The sequence below is a fragment of the Gossypium raimondii genome, chromosome 12, assembly GCF_025698545.1.
Source record: "Gossypium raimondii isolate GPD5lz chromosome 12, ASM2569854v1, whole genome shotgun sequence".
In the NCBI taxonomy this organism is placed as follows: Eukaryota; Viridiplantae; Streptophyta; class Magnoliopsida; order Malvales; family Malvaceae; genus Gossypium; species Gossypium raimondii.
The window spans coordinates 7,064,152-7,083,610 of NC_068576.1; the positions used below are offsets into that span (position 1 = coordinate 7,064,152).

Sequence of the window (19,459 nt, forward strand, 5' to 3'; positions counted from 1 at the left end):
ACGGCCCGACAACCCTTCGAAATATGGGAGGGTTCGGGTAAAAATATAGGCCCAAATATGGGCTTGGGAAAAAATGAGGCTGTTTAAAAATGGGCGGGCTCTGCTCAACTTTTTGGCCGGGCTACCAATATAATAAATATATATTTTATTTTATTTTTAATTTTAAAATACTTTAAAAATATTTTTTATTTTTTTATTTTTTATTTTTAAAATATTTTTTTGTGTTTATTAAAAATCGGGCGGGCTCTAAGCTTACTCTTTTTTCCCTTTGGGCACTGGCAAAATTTCAAGCCCATATTTTGGTAGGGCGAGCCCGGCCTAAGAGTCGGGCCGAAAATTTTTTTCCGGGCCCGGCCCGGTCCATGGACAGGCCTAGTCCCTATATATAAAAAGATTGTATCACCTCCGGATGTGTTGAACACGAATATAGAACATGAGTACTTCAATTGAACCTAAAAGTAAGTAAAAAGGGATTGTATCTTACTCCGGATGTGAAGAATGTAAGTTCCTCCTCAATCTGAAGTAGTAGCGTTGTAAATCTTTTAGTTGCCTTTTTATGTACTGACATTAGTATGATGTTATTAGGCTAAGTAGAACTACTCTTTTGTATCAGATTCAATATCTACAACTTTTACCCATTATCTTTTTGTTTTTAATAGAAGGGGACATTAGTATTAGAGCATAAGGATGAGCGCGATTTGGGGCTCCATTTGCTGCAGTTTGCTGAGGTAAGAACTTAAGGAAAAAAAATAACAATCTATTTATTGTTTCTTGACTCAAGCTCGGTCTGACAAATTTTTATCTTGCTTTCAGGTTGTTGAGGAGGCTTGTACCAATTTGTTACCGAATGTTGTGTGTGACTACCTCTATAATTTATCCGAAATCTTCTCCAAATTTTACAGTAACCCTGAGTGCAAGGTATGATCAACGATCTAATTATATGGTTTCTTGGTAAAATAAACCTTGTTATTGCTTGTCATCCTGCCCTCACAAGGCCGTTCACCTAGTGTTGAAACTAGGAAAGTTCTAATGGCAGAGTGAATTCTAGGTAAAAGATGTTGCAATGAAACTTTAAGATGACATGTGGCATATATTGATGAAATGAGCAGGTTATCGGGTCAGATAAGGAAACAAGTAGGCTACTATTATGTGAAGCAACCGCAATGGTTATGAGAAAATGCTTCAATCTCCTGGGAATCACACCTATTTACAAGATATGATTGTACTTTGAAAGCTTTACATATAACCTATTCTTGAGAAGGGTGGGTTATATATTACTTCATATAAAATCCTATATACCGCGACAATTGTATTCAGATCTCATTACTTTATTTATTTGGACAGTTTTGATTGTGCTTATGTGTTTTAGCTATGAATTTATTCATACCTGCAGCAAGGCCTAATTAACTAATTTATCTACCTATTTAAAACACTAATTACTTTCAGCTGCTGAAGGATTGTCATGAAATTTAAAGTAGACAATTAATAAATAATTTATATAACAAACAAATTAAAGAAAAATAAAAAGACAATTTCTAAAAGCTTCACAAACACATAAAGTTGTGTTTTTATTAAACTTTCATTTTATAGATTTTTTAAAATAATTTTGTGGATAATTTTGTTGTTTAATTGTGGTTTGAAAGCTAAATTATAATTATTCAATCCTTGTTTTCTATTTTAACACAATTACAAATAATTTATTTAACTTTGGTTGTTTTCAATTTATGACGGTTAATATTGTAGCTTAATAATTGAGTATTATTATATATTTAATTTGATTTATTTATTTATAAATAAATCATTGCAATATATGTAAAAACAATTTAAAATATAAAATTTATTAATATGTATATAAATTTATTAATATATGTAAAATAACTTTTCCAGAAATATTTTTCGAAATCACAAACAATGTAAAATATTTTATCTGATTCATCCAAACACTGAAAATATTTTCAAGAAATCATTTTCCGAAAATTAAATCATTTTTAGAAATCATTTTTGGAAAACATTTTCTTGTCAAACAAACAGACCTTATTCTTCTTTTTTTCTCTCTCATATAATATTAGTATTTAAATTACCAATTTATTATTTTTCTTAAAAAATTAACTGTGTTTAAAACAATTAAGCTGTACACCTCTATACATTACATTTGATGATGTCACATTCATTAAAAAATTCAAAAATATATATATGCAAAATATTTAAAATTATATAAAAGTAAAAATACATATAAAAATTATATTTTTATTAAATTAAAAATGTTTGAACTTTTATAATATATAAATTATATAAAATAAAAATTGGAAAAAACTATTTAGATTCAAAAGTTTATAAAAATTATGAAAAAGTTATTAAATTGGAAAGATTTATAAAAATAAAATTATAATATATAGATTATATAAAATAATATTATAAAAATTCTGTATAAAATATAAACAATTCAAATATATATAAATTCAAAAATAAGTAAATTTTATTAAATTCAAAATATTGTATAATATCACTTATATAAATAAGATTATATATATATATATATATATATATATATTGATTGATGATCATGTTACCATGACATGGAGAAAAGGTAGAGAGATGACATGTTTTCATTGGTTTAGTGTGCAACCTTTTATATCATCGTTGTTAACTTTTTAGAGAAAAACAATAAAATAAAAATAAATTGAACATGCATGAGACTCATGGTCATCAATTATTAATCCCTTGCCATAATTTATCGGGTTTCTTCCTTATCTTGTTGTTGGTTGTGGATGATATCATAAACTTGTACGATGGGAGTGTTATGTAGCAAAACTATACAAGTGTTGTGTACGTACATGGTCGTTGTTTATTTTAGCTCCAAAACCCAACGAAGTGAGAGCGCGATGGATTCAAATTTGAATGAAGGAAAAGTAAAGCCCCTTGATGGGGTTAGATTTATGGAATAACCCTTATTTTTGTTTGCGCTGCTATATTACATTCCTATATGAACAAATTTATAGTATTGTCTGAAGAAGAAGACACTGCTTCACTGTTTATTGTTCATATCCTTCAAAGATCAAAGTAAAGAAATTGTAGTTCCTGTTTCCTTGTCTATGATATGGATACAGACAAAAGATATACTAAATAAATTCAAGTACTTGAGTAAAGACATCAAAAGTAGGTGATGAATGGGTTAGATTAAGTAAACATAAATCCTTACAAGAAGTAATTGCCATCATTTGCATTTTCATTGGTGTAAGGGACGTCCCTATTAAACGCCTGCAAAGAAATATTATCCAAGTCAAAATCGTGGAGGATCTGATCGGCGTTAGCTCTACTGCTAGAAGAGCTAAAGTAGGCATCGGGGTGAACATTGGGGAATGATACCGCATGATGTTGTTGATGACTTGGTGGATAATAATAATCGCTGGCAGCGGCTGGCATTACGGAACTTGCAGTCCCGCTCTGATGGTGATCACTCCCGAGAGCAAAGTTCAAGTTGATAGGGCCTCTTCTGTTGTTGGTTGAAAGGGGTGGTGTTGTAGGACAACCAGTAAATCGTTGCACTAAGGCTCGAAAATTGCTGGCGTCAGCATTGAGAAGGGTGGTGGGTGTTTTTTTGGAAGCTCTTGCCCGCCTTCTTATTGGCTTTGGGGAAGAACCCTTTGCCAACTGATCATCTCTTCCTGAGCTAAGGTTCAGCTGGTTGCTCTCCGAAGAGGCTACAATAGTGGCATCAACATCAGAGAATCCCAAGGATGATGATGCCGACATTTCATCCATACTTTGTTCGTAGAATTGCATCCATTCACTGGAGGTTCCCGTAGAGGTGTTCATGGAAAGGAATAATATCTATTCACCGATTTTCGCTGCTTTTTTTTTTTTTTTTGTGTGGGTGGGGGGGGGGGATTCTTTGATTATAGAAAGGAGCAACTTTTAGCTTCAATTTGTTCATACATATATACTAGTGACAGACAATGTCTGGTCAAAGTAAACAGGTATACTCTTGACCCTGCTTACAGAGAAGATTAAACTGCTTGAGCCCAAAGCAGAGCAGCTTCGTGGAAACAACGTGTGTTAATATCAATTATCAAATGGGTCATCATCAACATATCACATGCCTATAGGCTAAGTTTAGACCTTTGCTTTTGGTGGGTCTTTGCTTCTCGGTCAACCGAGTGCTTGAAAATAACAAATGAATTTAAAGTGTGGTTATTTTCCTCCGTTTTTCTTCTCCATTAAGTTGCATGTATACATAAGAACATGACGATACATGTCTTACACGATCAAATATAGATGAGTTTGAATTGAATTGGTGAGAGGCAATTCCCAGCAAAGGAGGCTGAATTTGCCCAAACAACATGCAAGATTGGAAATTGTAGGTTTTGAAAAGTCAGCATACCAAATGCACCGGCTAGCTACATAATAGCTTCTAGATTCATATTTTCCACATTGCCCTCTTACATCAGTCCTATTCCATGCCAATCTCATGATAAATACATCCAAAATCAGTTTCTATCAAACCCAAGCACAGAAACAAGTAAATTATAGCTTGCTGGCTATTTCTGAGTTGCTGCCATGAGTTTCTCGTGAAGTAGAAAAATAAAGAAAGTTTGCAGTCCAGGGCATATTGATGGTGAAGATGACATAAAGGATAGCAAGGAGTACAAGAAACCATATATACTAATAATTTTTGAGATTACATTATGGTCATATTTACAGAAAAAACATAAAATAGTACTACTTGATTAATATAATATAAGGGAATTGTAGCTCGTGCGAATACTAGTTTTACTTTAAGGATGCCAATTCCACTTCTTTTTTCTAATATTATTTGGAACTCAGATGGGATCTATTGCTTGTTAAGCAAGCTGATGAGATAAGATTACTTATGAGTGGTATTTTCAACAGGGGGAGTCAGTCAAAAGAAAGGAAATAAATGCTGATTTTTGATATTTGTTTGTTTGGTTTGTCAGATCAACTCCATTTTATTTGCTTTATTTTCCATATTCGTTATACTCATTATTAACCCAAAATGCATTGGTTGTATGAAAGGGAAAAGATGGGGGCAAATTTCTCTTCTTTTATTAAAGTGTGGAACGACGACTATTACTATATTCATTTGTTTTGACCATCACCAAATTAAGAAAATGGATGATGGTAATTGGTCAAAGATGAACAGTATGGAATTAAGATAGAAGTTGACCAAGTGTTTAATCACTCCTCTCAGCTTCTTTTGATGTGGCTTTACACTATCTACTCTCTCAGATTAAATGCCTTCAACCTACAATGGCTTATCCCTTTCAAAGAAACAAAATTCAAAGTTCAAACTGTTTTTCCTTGTTTTTCAATTCCAACATTAATCAGGAGCAGCATGCACAAGAAATGGCATAATAAGCATGAAATAGAACCCCCAGTCGCCACCCCAAACTGGAAACAAAAATGTGTTTTGCACAATGATTAAGAGGCCACAAGGCTTTGAATGTCACAGCAAACTTGAATTGATTCCAAATCTCTTTATTTTTTGGTTTTGGAAAGCAGTCAAACTTGTACTGCTAGCCATTACACCCGACACCATGAAGAAAAAAAATATTGACAAAAAACCAATGTCATCCACCTACTTCCATTTCCACATATACAATGGGTAAAGACAGCTACAACTCAACTCGTACTATTAAGATGCAGAAAACAATGCATGCCAAAGGCCATCAGCTGCAATCTGCATCCACCCTCACCACCCTGCTCTTGTAATGTAACAGCTGCAAGGTGCTAAAACATTACTATGTTTTACGACAAAATTCAATCATCAATTACCATAGAATTTGATAGCCTACAATGTTCTATTTAAAAATGAAAATAAACAAATATATTATGTGGCACTCTCAATTTGAAGCGCTTTTTTTTTTAATTTGGCTTCTTGCCTTTTAAATTATATTAAATCATTAATTTTAAATATTACTTAATTATTATACATATATTACAATTTATACAAGACTCTTTTTAAATTAATCTTATTATAATAAAATTCTTTTTGTTACATTTAATTATAATTATTTTTCATAAATTAATTTATTTGTTAGTACAAAATTTTATAATAAAACATTAATATATCTATTTATTATAATTACTTTAACATAATATTTCCAAACTTAATAATAAAACATATCTTTTATATACTACTAATATGTATTATTGATTCTTTTGTTACGATTAAATTTACATTATTTTTTATTTATTTTTAAAAAAAATACATTGACAAACATTATATCACACTAATATATTATATATGACCAGGGTCTTAAAATTTTAATATATTCACACTATAAATATTTGGCATGTGAGAAGGAAAAAAGTCATTGCATTATTTAAAAGCCCAATTTTTATCATAAAATTATGTAAATGTATAAAATTATTTTATACATTAACTTACAGTTAATAAAGCTTCTCATTATTTTATTTCGCCTGCACACAAAAAAAATAATCAATGCTTTTTTGACATAAAATTATATATTTTCCAATTTATTACCTTTAATGCGTAAAAGTAAATTGTAATAATATAAATTTATAAAGATGATCCTCTTTTTATTTCACAACATTTTAACCTTAGTAATATGCATTCGTAAGGCACACTGTATAACAAAAATATATGACAATATATGCCTATTATCATGCAACCAGTAGTAAAATCAAATCCGCCAATATTTTAATAAATAAATTTAAAGGAAATCTATGCCTAGTATCATTTAACTTTAAAAAGTTATACAATGATTATTGAACTAAAGTTTGCATTTAAGTCACTAGGCTGTTAAAATCATTATTGTATAGCATTTTCTATTCACATCACTTGCACCAATCAAAAGATCTCTTTCGCTTTCTCTTCCACATTTCAGTTTTTTTTTCATGAAACAACTTTGAACGTACGTCATGAATCTGCAAACTAAAATCAAAACAACTTCTTTCTCCAATATTTGACACTAACTGTTAGATTGACTTGGATCTAAGGTATGTTCTTCTGCTTATCAATAGGTAATAAACCACTATGACAGTCATCGAATCGTCACTTGGAACTTACTAATCAAACTTAAAAAAAAATTGAACAGCCTAATAACTTAAATAAAAACTTTTGAATAGTTCATTGACTTAAAATGAAACTTTAAAATAGTTTAGTGACCATTTGTAACTTTTTGAAGTTGAATGATCGAAACATAAACTTACTAATAGTTTAGTGATTTTGGGTGTAGGTTTCCCTAGATTTAAATTTTAAAAAATTATATATATATATATATAATAAATTGGGTCTAGATTGCGAATGACAATATGATATGGTGCCGTTTCGACATAGCACTTAGGTGCACTCTTGAGCCATATGTATGTATGTATGTATGTATGTATGGTGTTGAGATTGGATGTACATTTAGCGCAATATGTGAGGAGTTTGAGTGAGAATCTCGAGTATCCAAATCATATTTTACTAGAGTTTACGATGGGTGAAAACAAATCAAATATTGTTACCAAGCTTTAAATGTGGCTCTAAATGGTTAAAATCAAAACTAAGTGTCATGAACTAAATATCTTTTAACAAAACGAGATGAAAAGGAAGTAAATGAATAAGTAGGCTAATAAGAATTTAATATGATAATGTGACCTAATGAACTTGTCCTTATTAATATTAACGAAAATGTGAAGTGTAAAAAATATGTGTATATATATATATAAGTGTTTGGAAGCTAAGACGCAAAGGATTAAATACTATATGGATCACTTATGAAAGTATTAAACGTGAATTCCATAATGTGATAGGCCAATGCACTATGAAAATGTAAGTTGAGCTTTAAAAGTTGATTAACTTAACGAATCCGTTAATAGTGCTAAAATGTGGTTGGTAGGTATTGGTATAATGGGCTCAACACAAATAAAGCATAGGATAATTAGGTTATTCATAGTTGCTGATGTAACAATTCGATTTTTCAGTGGTGTCAGAAATTACGATTTTGAAATGTCATTTCTGTAAATCGTGTTCGTGAATATATTTAATATTTATGATACTAGTATAGAAATATTAAAAATTGGTCTAGTAATTTTGTTTAATTGATAGTTAATTAAGATACAAGTGTAATGATCTTAAAATCAATGGTATTGGAAAATGCAGTTTCGAAAACCCATTTCCAATGATTGAGTCCGTAAATATTAAATAATATTTACGAGGTTAATGTAAAGTTTAATTAAAACTTGGTCTTTTAGTTTTGTCAATCATATAGTTAATTAAGGTGCAAGGACTAAATTGTAAAAGTGTTAAAAGTTAATCGCTATAGATTTTAATTGCTAAAGAACTATAGTGGTAATTAAATCATAGTCCAAAACGGAAAATAGGTCATTTTATATGTTAGTGCATGGTTGGTTGGAGATTTTGATAAAATAAAATTAAAAATTTTATAATTAAAGAATAAAAGAAACATAAAAAGATAAGGTCACCATCTTTATTTTTCTTCTCTGCCACCGATTGTAAGACAAAGAACAAGGAGAATCCATTGTTTTGGCTTGAAGGTATTCGACCCTTACATGTAAATAAATTAAAAGTTCATTTTTTGTAAATTTTATGTTTTTTATATCGTTGAAGCTCAGTTTAGGTAACCTGTCTATTTTTTTTAATAACTGTTAAAGTTTCTAAATATTTTCATTGATTAATGCTTGATGAAATTGGTGTTATTTGGTTAGATTTGATGCTTAGATATGAAAAAGACTAGTTTGTAAAGTGAAAATTGTTAGTTTTGAACATAGGGACTAAATTATAAATATTTTGAAATTTGTAAGAAATTTATGTTACAATAGATATTGGAGAGATGTAAAGGGATGGAATTGAGATCGATTTCAAAATTGAAGCTCAAATGTGAAAGTTATGACGATTTTAGTTATAGAGACTAAATTGAATAAAATGTAAAACTTTAGGGTATTTGAATAATAAATTTGAACTGATACATGCACATAATAGAATGATATAAGATGCTTGAAATTGATAAATTGAATGGAATAATTATATAGATAATCGGAAAAAATAAAATTGTCAAATAGTCTTTAAAGTTTCAACTTGTTTCTTGATTTAACGAGATAAGTTCATATTGTGGTTATACATATTTGTAATATATTCTTGAATTATGAAATTTTTGTATGTTTTAATTTGAATTGTTTGCAATTTGGTACAAAGAGGTGTGACATGGACTAAATTGTAAAGGAATGATAATTTGGTGATAAATTGAATATGATGAATTGCAATTTGAGATATTTAATGAATTGATATTTGATTATGACTAGCCAAATAGTATTAGTATGAATCTGATTGATTATTGAAATAGAGGGCTAAATTGAATAATTTTCAAAATATGTATGATCTTGTAATTAAATGTGATTTGGATAGAATTTTATCTTAAACTATTATTGAAATATTATTCGTAGCTAAAAATGACACAGGATCGTCGAAAGGGAAAGGGAAGGCGAGAGTCAATGATGAGTGACGCGAGCTTTCAGTTTGTATTTCTATAACCTGAAACTAATTATAGTTAATGCATATTCATGATATATTGTACTATATAGTATTAAGGTGAGCTATTAATAGAAATTGAATTAAAATATGTTATGTTACATGATAAATTGAAGAATTAATGTTGAATTGAGAATTATGGATATGAATCGTGATAGTATATAAAAGAGCATGTACCTAGTAGAGTCTTCATTATATTTTGATATGTTTGAAATGTTGATTTTGGGAAGTTGATGAATGTGTACATGTATTAAATATATCCAAGTATAGTACGAATGGTTAATACCTTGTTGTTAATGGCATGTTTGGAAATGGTTGAAAAGTATATAAAACATATGAAGTAGTATTTGAAATATAGATTGGTATGAATCATGCTAGTAGGTGGTTAGTTGATTAGTGATATTGGTATGAGATGGATGGTTGAAAGAGAATAATGTTTGGAAAGTGTACACATACGAAGTTATATGCATCTTAGATAGGGCTTGAGGTACGCGATTGAAATTAGAAGATAATATGGATTACTTATGCAATGGACATTGGTTTTGACATATGTTTGTAAAACTAATAGGAAATGTTTAATATTGGAGTTGTCGGATGGAATCGATAGTAAAAACATAAAATAGGAATGTGTGGAAAGTGTCATATCTATTAAATATATTGTTCCTATGGTCAAGAATAGAGTAGAAGTAATGCCATTTACTATGTTATGTTGATTTGTAGGTTTTGGATATATGTGGATGTTGCAGAAACAATTAGTGATGTTGCTCGAGTGTCATCATGACGAGAGGTCAAGTTGCGATGTCGATTACAGGTCATCGGGATGAGCTTGAACTCCAGGTACGGCACAACGAGGAACCCCACCGTTGCGATGAGACCAAGTCAGTGAGCCATGTTGTGACAAGGAACTCCCTCGCGTCAAGATGTCAACCCTGAATTTTGAGTTCCTTCCAACTTAGTCCTAATTTGATATCGGGTCAACTTCAGAGCTTCCATAAGCTTGTGTAAGACCTAGAATTGATTCTGTTCTATATTGAAAATATGATTTGACTAGAACTAAATTATTAAATGATATGAATTGATTGTGATAGGCCGTGGTTGACTCGAATACAAATCAAATGATTTAGGATGTAACTTAGTTTATATACATATTTGTCAATGGAAAAGTGAATATATGTGTCACAAATAGTACGAGTTTAGAGTAGGAATGGAATGGTTATATGTTGGAATTTGAGAATATGGCTACTAGGATCATGAATGGTAAATGGTTTCAAACTTGGTATGTTATGTTAAGATGCTAGTGATCTTAATGAATTAATTATAATTGCATATGATTTTGTATGAAATACATTAGCTAATCGGTTTATAGTATTTGAGCTATTGTAAACTTGTATTAAACACGAAATGATTGTATATTAATTGGAACGAATGATTTAAGTGATATCAAAAGTGGTAAATCGAGAATTGGATTGATAATGGCATGTTTTGATATTGATATTGATATTATTAAAATGTTATTATAATAAGCAATAATGAAAAGTCTATTAAGGATGTATTGAGGTGGGAAGAATTGTTGTGAGTTTTACACACTTAATATGTTTATATTGAAAAGTAAAGCTTAGTAACTCCAAGTTAAAAGTATATGATAGATATGTGTATATAGACATACATGTTTACTATGTGTAGAATTGTTAATGCTAATATTACTTACTTAAATTATAAAAATACCACCAAGTATTTTACTCAGCGTACAGGTTGTTCTCTCTATGCGCAGGTTAGATTAATTTAAAATTTTCAAGCATCGACCTCAGCATCCAATCCACAATCCCGGTCTCAACATTGTTTGCTTGTTTCCAACTTTATTTACATTTGGCATGTACCTAATAGGTTAGGTTTTGTGGTAATTAAATGTTGTAGGTTATTAAATACATATATAAATGAAACTTAGATTTTGCTTTGGTATGTTTAAGGAATGTATATTGTTTGATTTTATCTTATAAATTGTATAATTTAATTATGAATTGATCGCAGTTGCTCCGGCAATGAATGTGACACACTGTTGTTTGGATCTGACGATCTGGTCGAGTAAAGGGTGCTACAACTAAGCTCTTTGAGCTTAACGCGTTAGTTGTTTAAAATGCATAGGATTTGAACTTTTGAGAAGATGGTGTCCTTGACTTGGGAGCATTGACACTTGAGTTTAAAGTTGTAATTGGTGTTGTATATTGGCATGTACGCAAAAACATTTATTAGAATTGAAATTGTAAGGTTATTTGTAAAGTTCTACTCTTTTAATATCTCTTTTATAAGCTTTTCTTTCGTTACTCTATTCGAGCGTGTGTATGATTAGAAATTTTGTTTAATTGTGTTTCAAAAGAGTTTTAAATGAATTTGCAACTTATTGACTTGTATTGATGATGTTTAAAGTTGATTTGAAGTGTTTTTTTAGTCAATTTTTACTCCATGGATCCAAGGTCTCGAGACCTAGATACATTGAAACCATATTTCTACAGTTTTGCACCTAAGTCTCGAGACTTGATGTTCAAGTATCAAGACTTGTAGCCCCTACACCTGCACAACTTATTTTTTGGGCAATTTGATCCCCAACTCCATTTTATTTTTGGGCATGTTCAAATCCCTTAGAAATATTGCAAAATGATTTAAAAAATGTATTCAAGCTTTCTAAATGTTAAATATGGTTTTTACAGAATTTTTTACGAGCTAAGGATGTGTTCCGATAGCATCTCTCATTCGTGCCATACGTCGGGACGAGTGAAGGATGTTACATGGACACCATGTCGATTTGGTTCTAAACTGATCACAGATTATGGATCCTACTCCACTTGATGATAAGTCGATTATGGAGATCGAGGAACAGCCTCAACCTCCCATTCTTCCATACTAGTAAATTAACTATGGAAACAACCCAACAGTTAACTCTTACAAAATGAACAACCCAAAAATTAGCTCCCACGGTTTAGCTCTTCCACAGCCTTGTGGATAACCTGACTCAAGTCATCAATCTCACCTGTGTAAGTTGTTTAAACTAGATTGCTAACGCCTTTGATGTCGCCAAACTATATCTAATCAAAAAACACCAATTTGCTCTTCGGTACAATAAAACAATAATTACGGATTAAATTATTTTACCAACAATAACATTTTTAGGCATAGTATAGCTTGAATAAATTTGGAGTTGGCGCTGAATGCAAGACACGCAATTCTTTCCTTTCTACTTTCATAATTTTTCCACTTGGTAACAAAATGAAGATTAGAAAATGACTTAAACCATTGAAGTTGTTACGGAATAATGAATTGGAAATGATGTGGGAGATTATAGTCAACTTTAATCCTATAACCCACAAAATCTGTTAGTTGAATTGGCATTCATTCATCTACTTTTTATCAACTTCGGCGTTATAAAATTATTTATTGGAACACGAAACTAACATCTCCAAATAATTATCCTAATCCATTTTAGTATTGATATTATAAGCACTACTAGAGACCACATCTCCAATCTTGAAAGAAAAGAACAAAAAGAACGCATCAATGACCATATAGTACACAACAAAGTACATTTACATTTTAATGGGGTGTTTCACTTCCACCCCCTATTCCCTATGACTACAAAGTAGAGGACCAAAAGGAAGTTCACAAAATTGGGAAATTTATGATTCACTCGCACCCCCTCAATTCCCTTCTTATAAAAACACAAACCTAAAGGAAGGCGATGGAGAGAAAAATAGTTGTTCAAATTTTGTTTCTACTCTACAGTTATTTCAAGTATAGTGGTAAGTCTGGGCTTTTTATATCTCCGAAGAAGTAAAGAAGAGCACACCACGCTTACAGAAGAAAGGGCCATACAGGCACCAGCTGCCCATGGTGGCAACTTTATCCCTAATGATGGATACAAAACCCCAGCAGCAATTGGTATTGCCACCACATTGTACGCCATCGCAAAAACATAGTTCCATCGTATCCGGCTAAATGTTTTCCTGGACAGATCGATGGCTGTGATCACATCTTCCAAGTTATTTCTCATTAAAACATAGTCTGCAGCTTCTATGGCAATATCTGTCCCTGCCCCAATTGCCATACCAACATCTGCAGCTGCTAGTGCAGGAGAATCATTAATCCCATCACCCACCATAGCAACTATGCTTCCATCTTTCTGGAATGATCGTACTACTTCAGCTTTTCCAGCCGGCATTACCTCCGCCCTAACATCTCGGATACCCACCTGTCCAAAATCAAATACATTCTCTTCATGCTGAACATTAATTTTAATGCTCTACAGTCTGCATAGACAGTTGTTTTGTTTTGTGATCTTATGGTACGAGCAGATTAGATGAGTTTGTAACTTACATCAGATAAACAACCATTGCGATATTGAGCATTGTATTCAGGTTAGCAGTTTTTCAACATAAGCCCGTAAAAGGTAATGCAATGCTTATGCATGCATGCATGTATGCATGTATGTATGTATGTATGTGTACAAACCTCCCTAGCAACAGCTTGAGCTGTCCTCCAATTATCCCCCGTAACCATGACAGGTCTGACACCCATTTTCTGTAGGCCTTCTACAACCACAGCAGCTTCTCTCTTCAATGGATCTGCTACTCCCAAAACTCCAATCACGTTACCATCATAGGCTGCAAGTATGCCTGTCCTCGCCCTTTCTTCCAAATCAACCACGAATTGTTCTACATGGGCAGAAATGCTAACTCCACTTTCCGTAAGCAGTTTCCTGTTACCAACCTGTTCACAAATACCATGTTTGATAAACGAGTAACAAAAAGATTTTCTACACCCTCAGAATTGATATAATGATCAGGCACTCACCAGCACTTGCTTTCCGTCAATAAAACACTGAATTCCTCTTCCTGGCACAGCAGAGAACTCTGCAACATCAAGAAGCCAGGCAGAAATTGGAGATCCTTTGCTGCTGTATTGGGCATCTTCAGTTAACGAATTCTCATCAAAGAAATGGAAGTGGCGTGCATATTCAACTATTGCTTTGGCCAATGGGTGTTCACTGCTAGCCTAAGGAATGAGAATAGGGAAATTCAGTAACTGCAGAAATGCATTGGAAAAAAAAAAGTCTGAAACTAGTTAGGCTGTTAGAAATAACCTCTGCAGAAGCCACCAGTGTAAGGAATTCTCCACGGTCCATCTCTGAGAAAACTTTTACAGTTGTGACCTTAGCTTTGCCCTGAGTTAAAGTTCCAGTTTTGTCAAAAATAACATACTGGACCTTCTGAGCTCTTTCCAGTGCATCTCCTCCTTTTATCAACACACCATTACTTGCTCCAACCCCTGTAGCAACCATGACAGCAGTTGGAGTAGCCAAACCAAGAGCACAAGGACATGCAATTACCACCACAGATATTGAAAACATAAGGGCAAAAACAAAGTAATTGCCATTTTCTGGAAGCCACTGCTCTGGGTAGGCTCGAGCAGCTCCACCAACATACCTACAAACAATCAACAAAAGAACTCAATATAAGATGGAAATCAGACATTTTATCTCACAAAAAGGAGAATATGACAAAATAAACCTTTCAGATCTTACCAGCCCAACAATGTGATCAAGGACAAAGTAACAACAGTAGGAACAAAGATACTTGCTACCTGCAAGCCATAAAAACCTAGAGTCAAGCAAGACAACAAAATTGCCGGTAAAGCTTCAGCATTAGCAAACAGGTTCTTCCAACTTGAAGTCGTACCTCAGAGATGCTACAACATTGAACATAAATCTTTAATGTGAAAACATAGTAGAAATACATCTAAAGGTGTACATTTTTTTAGGGAACCTCCAGAACTTTTGCAATGAATTTTGTCCCCCGTCATTCCAAACTTAACTACAAACCATTTGACATCATTTCGATAGAAACTACATAAAAGTCTCATTTGTTCTAATTGTCATTTGAAAATTAATATGACCATAGAACATTTCTAATTTACTGCAGTTACTTATACCAGTTTCTCCAACAAAAGTTCTCCCACTTCTCTTCCACTATCTCCCCACGCTCCTAAAATGTTAATTCCTACTTTCAATTTCATATTCTAACAAAATAAAAAAAGTTAATTACTTTAAGGATAGACTTATCATCTTTTCTTCAACCATATAAATGGATAAACTTAAGGACAAATAGGATAGATCAACTAATTATATACAACCCACGAGCTAATTCAAATAGTAACGTTAAAACATTTCACACATTCAACTGCAATCAAGATTACCATCTTATCAACCAAGACCTTGAGGAGATTTAGAATAATCATTTTAGAGCAATGTAACATGCATTCTCTTTTCTTCATGACACCAAAAAAATCAAGTTTCCATTATGAAAACTTACAAAATCAGCAAACTTCTGAATAGGAGCTTTGGACATCTGAGCTGTCTCAACCAAACTAATAATCTGGCTCAAAACCGCTTCAGAACCTATTTTGGTAGCTTTTATGTGAAGAGCGCCATGTAAATTAATTGTTCCACCAATAACTGGTGAATCAACCTCTTTTGACACAGGTACAGATTCACCAGTTACCATGCCCTCGTTTACATAACTTGAACCCCACACAACAACACCATCAGCAGGAAGCTTGGCACCAGGAAGAACTTTTAATATATCACCAGGCTGAATTAACAAAGCATCAACTTCCCTTTCTCCAATAATGTTTCCACCTGCAAAAAGAATAAACATAGGCTTTCAGTCCTTCAATTTGATTTTTGGCACTAAATTTGATCCTATTTAAGACCATACAATACTATCAATTACTTGATAAGAAAGTCAAGATGGCATGAATAACAAAAGTAAAGTCCTTGATACACTTCAAACAACATTTACCAAAATGAACCCAAGATTACAAAGCCCTTACCGTTGTCTTTAACTACCAACAATGCTGTAGCCGGTGCAAGTTCTACTAGCTTCTTGATAGCATCTGATGTTTTCCCTTTTGCAAGACATTCCAAATACTTCCCCAATAATACAAACGTTATCAACATGGAACTTGTTTCAAAGTATGTTGGTGACCAAAACCCAGTTATGGCACCATAAAGAAGAGCACCAACAGAGTAGAAATAAGAAGCTGAAGTACCCAATGCAACTAAAACATCCATGTTAGTAGAACCATTTCGAAGAGCTCTGCCAGCTGCCACGTAGAAGCGCTTCCCGATAACAAACTGAACTACACTTACTAATGCCCATTTCAACCAATCACCCATTAAGAAAGGTCCACATCTCCAGAGCAAGAAGGCATCCAACAAGGGTATATGGGGACAAACTACTCGAATCAGAAAGACAGGAATCTGGATCAAAACAGACCAACAGTTAGTTTGAAACTAATACGAGTAGGGGAACCAATTAACATATTGAAACGTAGACAACATTTGTTGAAGAAAGATTCCAGAAAATAGCTACTATATGGAGGCCATAAGCCAAGAGTGTTCTTATGCTTTCATGTAGAAGGCTATACGGTTTCAAATACAGATTCTTGTAAGACTTTCCCTTTAGCTTCTTGAAGGCTTATGTTCAAGAGGAAAAATAAATGATGCAATATAGCTCAAAACTAGACTACTAGTAAAGAGTATATATATAAAAATACTCACACTGAGAAACAAACTGGAAGTAAAAAGCTGGAACATAATTGAGGTTTCTTCATCTTTAGTAGTCATTCTTGCATATGGGTTCATAACATGTAGTCTGAACTTCCCTTTACTTCCTCCTTCAATTCCATCAACCAAGGATCTTGAACTGACAACTTCAGGATCAAAAGAACTTCAAGTTCTCCAGAACTTCTGTCAAAACGAAATTGTCGAACCCCTTTCAAGCTGCTAAGTATGCCTTCGATAAGCTGTACATCTAGCTCGTTAAAAACACCAGCAACCCCAAGTATGATTTTATCCTGCTCACTACTCTGTACAAGTGAGGCTTCAAAACCAGCATCTTCAATTGCATTGACTATATCATCTTTACTAATTACAGTGGGATCATATTCAACTTCCCCTAATGAAGTGGCTAAAGCAACAACAGCCCTACTAACACCAGGAAGATCTCTCAAAATGCCTTCAACAGAGTTGACACAGGCTGCACAGGTCATACCTCCTATTGTAAACTGCCCCACAAGCACTCCACGTGGCTTTGTTCCAACATTGCTGGGTTCAGGTAGAATTTCTGCCTCAAACCCTGCATCTTCAATGGCATTCTTTATGTCTTCATCCTGAATTTCATGGAAGTGTTAGAGAACACTTGGTTCACAAAAGCTCCATTTTCAAAGTACATACATTTGACTCAAGCACATGACCCAAGACGAGGAGTTTCGAGTACCAGGCATAAGGACTGTGGTAGAACCCCAGACATCACACCCAAGGAGAAAAAGAATACTTAATCTGTGTTGTATAGACCAACGGGGGGGGGGGGGGGGACGGCAGCTATTGAAATGTTGCATTTCAGCCAAATATGTACCTCATGACAGAAAATCGGTGAAGCAATAGAACAAATCTCCTCCTCCTCCATGTATTTAAAAATAAAATACCCATAGACTGACGCAAAACTTTTTCTCCATGATTACAACACCGGAAGAAAAGCAAATACCATAGATGCAGCAAAACATGTGATGCCTTGTGTGTTTGTTTAGAGTGAGAGGGACTAAACATCAGCAATCATCAAAAAGGTGTTTTTGGGTCCTGTAAACTTGAGACACTAATTACACAATGCAAATGGTAGAAACCATGACGAAACATTGACTAAAAGTCATATTCATGATCATTCTTATACAGAACTAGCCACATTTACAGATAAGACACCGTGAAAAATCAGATTTCAAATGCAATATTTAGAGGCATAATAGTCAATATAGCTTATGAAATCTAAAATGCGGAAAAGTTCCAAGACAAATTGTAAACAGTACTATAGTTTAGCAAAAGTGTGGGAAAAAATCACGCATTAAAATCAACTTAAGCAAATAAATGAAGAGAGTAGCTTGTGGACCTCAACCAACATTAATTAAGCCAATCTTCAGTAATTAAACAAATCCAAGACCATAACCACAAAGTCAAACACGGAAAAAAAAGAAACGAAGCTAAAATTATCTAATGAAGCAAACCCGACAAGCGTAATTCTGTTTGAAAATAATGATCAAGGAAGAAAGAGCAGTAACCTTAACCAAAGTAGGATCAAAAACAACATCAGCACGGTTCTGCAACAAAGCCACGGATGCTCTTAAAACCCCATTGATGTTCTTCAAAGCAGCCTCAACGGAATTGGAGCAGGCGGCACAAGTCATCCCCGTTACAGTGACCTGAATTCTCCGCATACTACCTTCTTCAATACTTTCTAACTTATAATCTCCTGTTTCGTATGAATCTAAGAGTCGAGTACCTTCCTCCATGTCGTCGGGATCAACAGCGCGTACCGACGAGGGATACGTGGATCTCCAGACGCCGGCCGCCTGCGACGTGAGTTGCAGGTCCCTCGAGCCCGGCGACATTAGGGTACAGAAAGAAAGAAAATGAAAAGAGGTGAAAATTTGAGGAAAGAGGAAAAGGCAGAGACGCAGAGAACAAATCAGAGGGAAAGAAAAGGAGATTTGTTTATGTATTTATAGAAAGAAAGAAAAAAAGATATACTGGAGAGAAAATGTGTTGGGAGAGATTTCCGAGGGAGATGGTGGAGACAGCAATTTTTCAACTAGAAACTTTGGGTTGGCTTGCCAGGCTCCACCAAACTACCAAATTGCCCTTGCAATATATATGGAATTACCGTTAGACCGCTTTGTACTTTCGAACACTGTTAGAGTTGTACTACACAACAGGTCGTGGGGCCCTGTCATTGCCAGGGCAGGTCAAGGCTGCTTCACCTAATCTATTTCTATTTCAGTTTTCACCAATCAAATTAACTCCCTAACTTGATCCTACTATTTTAATGATAAAACCAACCTTCATTT

General features: G+C 33.3%; 2 protein-coding genes and 1 long non-coding RNA gene across 4 annotated transcripts; 1 reads left to right on the plus strand and 2 right to left on the minus strand.

Annotated features, from left to right (window-relative positions):
* Positions 1 to 394: 394 nt before the first annotated feature.
* Positions 395 to 1,355, plus strand: LOC105763072 (uncharacterized). Of its 2 annotated transcripts, XR_008191623.1 has the most exons (3): positions 395 to 728; positions 814 to 918; positions 1,110 to 1,355. It is a non-coding gene; the product is annotated as an uncharacterized LOC105763072 (long non-coding RNA). The 2 variants fall into 2 exon arrangements; XR_008191622.1 differs by having other exon boundaries at positions 814 to 1,355.
* A 1,840-nt stretch (positions 1,356 to 3,195) lies between these two features.
* On the minus strand, positions 3,196 to 3,753 carry LOC105763073 (VQ motif-containing protein 22). The gene has a single exon (XM_012581144.2). The coding sequence runs from the start codon at positions 3,751 to 3,753 to the stop codon at positions 3,196 to 3,198; it is 558 nt and encodes a 185-aa protein (XP_012436598.2).
* Positions 3,754 to 13,033: 9,280 nt separating this feature from the next.
* On the minus strand, positions 13,034 to 19,216 carry LOC105763074 (copper-transporting ATPase RAN1). The gene is given in 10 exon segments (XM_012581146.2): positions 13,034 to 13,754; positions 14,015 to 14,272; positions 14,357 to 14,557; positions 14,646 to 14,988; positions 15,087 to 15,145; positions 15,874 to 16,199; positions 16,394 to 16,823; positions 17,124 to 17,290; positions 17,293 to 17,734; positions 18,674 to 19,216. Coding segments are annotated over 10 exon segments (3,033 nt in total). The 5' UTR covers positions 19,004 to 19,216; the 3' UTR covers positions 13,034 to 13,277.
* Positions 19,217 to 19,459: the final 243 nt, after the last annotated feature.